This window comes from Cephus cinctus, unplaced genomic scaffold, assembly GCF_000341935.2.
Source record: "Cephus cinctus unplaced genomic scaffold, Ccin1 Ccin1_scaffold1161, whole genome shotgun sequence".
NCBI lineage: Eukaryota > Metazoa > Arthropoda > Insecta > Hymenoptera > Cephidae > Cephus > Cephus cinctus.
The window spans coordinates 143,269-148,348 of NW_014333651.1; the positions used below are offsets into that span (position 1 = coordinate 143,269).

The following is a 5,080-nucleotide window of genomic DNA, read 5'->3' on the forward strand; positions in this document are numbered from 1 at the left end:
CGGGGGGGCGGGGGGGGCGGGGGGGCGGCGATGTATCGCATATGCAGATGGCAATTATCGGGTTCAAGCGCATTGGAAAGATCAATTAGCTGTCCGGCAAGAATACAAGGTGCGAATCGACGGGTGTCGCTCGTCGTCAAGATGCTGGATGGTGTCGCCGGGACACGCGTGGACCAACCGGTGGGCTGACGCAAGGTGCACCGGTTGATCGCATGGGGCAAGGATCCTGCTGGTTGCAAGGACGCGCCGCGCCGGACATTCCGCCTGCGTCGATGAAATTGCACGTTGCACTTGCTGCACTTGGTGCACTTGCTGCACTTGCAAACTCCGAGTCGTCCTTCGGCCGCCTTTCCTCTGCGCGCATTCACATTTTCACGTTTCCAATGATCCCCCATTACTCGAACCTGGGCCGTGCCACTCGACTAACCATACATTAATAATGTAAACTGCCTTTAGGTGAGGAGCAGTATCGCGGAGCCGGCGGCAGCAGCAGTGGAAGTCCACCTGCGAGTCTTCTGGTGGTGCCGCAACCTTTGACCGTCAAGCCGTCCCATCCGTCGCACCTGAATCCTCATCTCGGTGGGCCTCATTCGCATCCTCCTAGGAAGTACCAGTGCAAGATGTGTCCTCAGGTGAGTACCTGCCGCTGCTGATCCGTCTATCACAGTACGAGTTATCGATCGAGCATTGGGACTGACTGAGATAGAGCTACTTTGCTGCGCAGAAAGAGTTAGGGCTCGCCATAACTTTTACCTACGTGAACGTAACTGGACTTTTTCTTTTTTTTTTTTCTTTTTTTTTTTCTTTTTTTTTTCTTTTTCTTTCTTTTCTTACCCTGGCTGTGCTAGACTTGCTGGCTGTGAAAACCCGGAGAGTCAAGATAATGCCTCGTTTTATAGTACGTTAACCCTTTACGGTTTTCATCCTGCAGTTCTCCGCGCGGAATCTGCTTTGGTATTTTTCCCTGGTAGCGTCGCAGGCATCGAATGGCTGGAAAGTGCAATTTAAAGAAGGACAGGGGGAGTGTGGCGAAGGAGAGAATGAGAGAGACACGAAAGACGGAAAGCCACGATAGGCTTTTACCTCTGTGCGCTCTCTAAGACCTCTTTGCCACTGTTGTAAAACACCGGCCATTCAGCAGGCAACCACTTTTCTTTACTCGTGGTGTAATATACCGGATCCCCCTTTTGCTCGGGGCCCGAAGGGACTGGTAGCTGGGACCTATGGGCTCCGCGTGGCACTCGGGACACTCAGGTAGCGGAAGGGTTGAGAACCGAACCGAATGAGCAAGAGAGAGAGAGAGAGAGAGAGAAGGAGAGAGGACAGTGAGCCCTAATCGAAAACACACAAACCGACCGACCGACGACCTAACCCAGTCAAGTTGATTTTCCAAAAATTGAGACGTCAAACTTTTATCCTTTTTTTTTCTTTTTTCTTGCTCTGCATTGTTTTGCACAAATCCAAACTCTACCGTTCTACCGGGACCGTTCGATCGTAGGTCCCCATTGACAAACGTATCCGACTGCGTTCGTCATGTGTCATATTCCGCATCCGTCCCGCCGTGTATAAATTCGCACGGGACCACATCAAAATACGCGGCGAACAAAGTTGATGTGGATGGAAAGAAGAGAGGAGAAGATTGAGAGGCCGAGGACGAAGATGAGGTTATACGCGTCTTCGTGGCCGGAGGGCCGGGATTCAAGTCCGGAGGCTAGTGTACCGTGACGGCACAGCATCCTGTCTTCCCTTCGTACCGCCGACCGCCGCTCTCTCTCTCTCTCTCTCTCTCTCTCGCTCTCTCGCTCTCTCATCCTCCTCATCATCATCCTCATCCTCATCCTCCGCTCCAGCCTCCTCGGACCCTCTCCGCATGGCCTCAGTTGCTCCTCAACTACTACGAATCTCAGTTGTCCCGTCGACACCTTTGCAGAGCCAACTCTATACTCTTATATCTCCTTCTACCGGACTTCATTTCACTGGGCCTTACCTCTACTGTCTCTCTGTCTCTCTCTCTCTGAGAGAGAGAGAGAGAGAGAGAGAGAGATTTATTTCTTCTGCCTCTGCCTCTGCTTCCTACTTAACTCTTTACTATGTCCCTCTATCTCGAGAGGTTCGTATAGACAGATGTAAGCATGTGTGTATTATATTGGAAGCACATTGGGCCTCACCCGGTCACGCACTACAGTAGCGAGAAGCCCGTCATTTTTTTCACTCGTTTATTCTGGCTTTTTGTGGGCAGCAACCCCCTTCCCACTGCGACCACCGCCGCCGCATTCGTCCGTCTGTCCATCCGTTCCAAAAACATTGGCTTAGATCTAATTTTAATCGGGCCCTTCCGATCGCCTCCTAGGAGTCCCCTAACCGCTACGCTCATTTTGGGCCCACTAGCCTGAAAACGGGAAGAGGCACATTATCCGAAAGCAACTGATCGTTCGAGAGTCGGCTCCCTAATATTCCTCGCAAATTTTACCGATAATTGGATCCTTTAAAGATACATAGCCGCATCTCTTAAAGGTCACTAAAGGCCCAAAAACATTAATTATTATTAAATCGATCCGGCTATAGAAACGTCGGGGATCCTACGTGCATATTCAACCAACAGGCAGGCAGGTACTCTGAGAAACGTAAGGAAATGGCACGAAATGAAAAAGATGATGAATAAGGCCCCGTGTAGGATCAGGTGCGGACACAGTGCAGCAATGCCAATGGTAATCGTAGTGGCAGGAATGGCAGCGGTAGCCTCCCACGCCAAACAAAAGTCCTTAAGCCTTAGACTGAACATGATACCCCATTTACTGGCCATGTACTAAATTTCTAAGTCCTATGTACTACACGAGGCAGAGCGAGAGGCCCTCGGATGAAGCGACGGAGAAGACTGCCGGCCAGGTTCACAATGCGCGTCTACAGGAGTTATGTAACCTTACGCACGCTAGGAAGAAAGGACCAGGGGTTTTTCAAAAGCGAAAACCGAACATGATCGTCGGACACGATCGAAGATCGCGATAGCTTTTTGGGGACGGTGCGAACCGAGGCCTCCTCGCGACACCCAGTTCCTTCGGCTACCATCGGATCCTTCGACGAGCAATAGGACGGGCCAGGAAAGATGAGGATAAACAAGAGGAAAGTATAAGAGGAATAAGAGGGAAAGGAGTAGGAGGGAGAAGAAGAAGAAGAAGAAGAAGAAGAAGAAGAAGAAGAAGGAGTAGTGCTCGGCGGCTGCCGGTCGTAAATCTGTGCTGGGACCTCATCACGAACTGAAACTCTCTCTCTCTCTCTCTCTCTCTCTCTGGTATCCGCAGCGTGTGTAAGGCCCGATGCCCTCTGCACGGAGAAAGGCCTTTATCTGTTTTTTGTTGGCGCGACTAACGAAAATGGGCCTCGCTCGAGGCCCGGTAGCCGATTCCCTCGGAAATTGAGTAGCTATAAAATTAATTATCCCTCGGCTTTATCGCGCTCACCCCCAAACAAACGGGCCCCACCCTATCGGCCTCCCCATAAAATACTTGATCAACTATATTTTTCTGCGAAAATTAAAAAATAACCGACGCCCCCTGCCTCACGTGACGCGCACGCTCTTCTGCGTTCGGGCCCCGTACGAATTCCACTGGCTAGTAGCAATCTGTCGTCAGGCCCATTTCCTTAAGGAATCTAAGAACGCTAATAGCTCTGAATTTTCCCGGAAATGCCGTGAATTCCGTTCCGAGGGTCCGCGAGAAGTTGCTTAAACTCGAGAGCCAAAAGAGAGTTGCTAGAGAGGGCCCTCGCTTTACGATAAGGCCTCTTCTTATTTAGCGGAACTCGCCAATTTTTCTTATTCACTCCCCATCCTCTGTGGATTGAATTTTATAAAAGTAGATGATCCCCATGTCCATCCATGCATCCTCGGTTCTATCGATGCGTGCACGCATGCCATCCGTCCATCCGTCCATCCGTCCATAGGAGGATCGGCAATGCTGATGTGTGTTTAAGTGAAGGCTGCTCACCTCCGTCTCTACATGCTCCCGCTGTCCCAGTGTTCTCCCAGTAGGGCCCTGAGCCTGCCCTTCGGTAGGTTTCTCGAAGGGCCCCTCTATTTCTCATTTTCTCCCCCTTCGTAGCCCGCCGCGTTCACTTCCTAGGGATGCTGCCCCCGAAGTCAGGTTCCCATGCCCCCTGTATCTTCCATCCTCGTCTCTTTCTCTGCGTCCCTTTCTCTAGCCTGGGCCCAGGGCCCAGGGCCCGGTCTGCCACCTGTCCCTGCGTCTGGACCCCAAGGAGCAACGATGTCTTCCTACATGTAGAACACGCCCGCTCTACACCCCATTGTCTCATCGTTCATCCAGGAACTTTTCTATTTTCCATCGCGCTGCGACCCTCTTCGTGCTCTCGGGGCCTCCGTGTAGTTTCCGCTGCCCTCGCGTGTAAGGCCCGGAAAAAGATATCGCTTCCCATCGATAACACTGTCGCGCGATTACTAACCCAAGGGGAAATCTTTTATCGATAAGCAGGACCACCTCCCCTCCGAGGAGAAGCTCCAGCTTGTGTATCGTCTTGTTGTCTATCTCCATCCGCAGGGCTGGTGTTCTTCCGTGCCGAGGAATAAAATTGATCACGAGGCCCACGGGAGATTGATTTAGCGACGAGCTAATGACGAGACCGTCGGCCTCCCACACGAATCATCGGGGGCCCCCTTTTCCCCTCTGTTCCTTCCTCCGGGGCCCGTCAAGGTATTTTTTACCTGCACCCTTGAGCCATCTGGTCAGATTTTGTTTCACGAGAAAATACCATCGCCTTATCAAATATAGGCTGCTGCCTCTCTCTCTCTCTCTCTCTCTCTCTCTCTCTCCCTCACGTGCTCGGCTGCTCTGTCTCCCTATCTCGCTATCCCACCATCCCTCTGCCCCGACATACCAGGAGCACAGGAGCACTCCTGCTCGGCAGCCGCGTGCACACTTCGCCACGGTATTTCTTTACAGCCGCGCTGTGGGAAACGATCTCGCCCGCTACTGCGCTGCTGTCCTCCTCCCCCCCCCTCCCACGTCCTCCCCGCTATCCCTATCGCTCCCGATATTCCTTTTACTCTTCACTCTTCACGCTAGTT

At 52.1% G+C, this 5,080-nt stretch overlaps 1 protein-coding gene across 1 annotated transcript in view; it reads left to right on the forward strand.

Moving 5' to 3' along the window:
- LOC107272298 (zinc finger protein rotund) overlaps positions 1 to 5,080 on the forward strand; it is a 45,486-nt gene that overhangs the window by 18,818 nt on the left and 21,588 nt on the right. Inside the window, exon 4 of the mRNA XM_015749317.2 lies at positions 457 to 632. Within this exon, the coding sequence (XP_015604803.1) occupies positions 457 to 632 (176 nt within the window). The remainder of the gene's footprint in view (positions 1 to 456; positions 633 to 5,080) is intronic.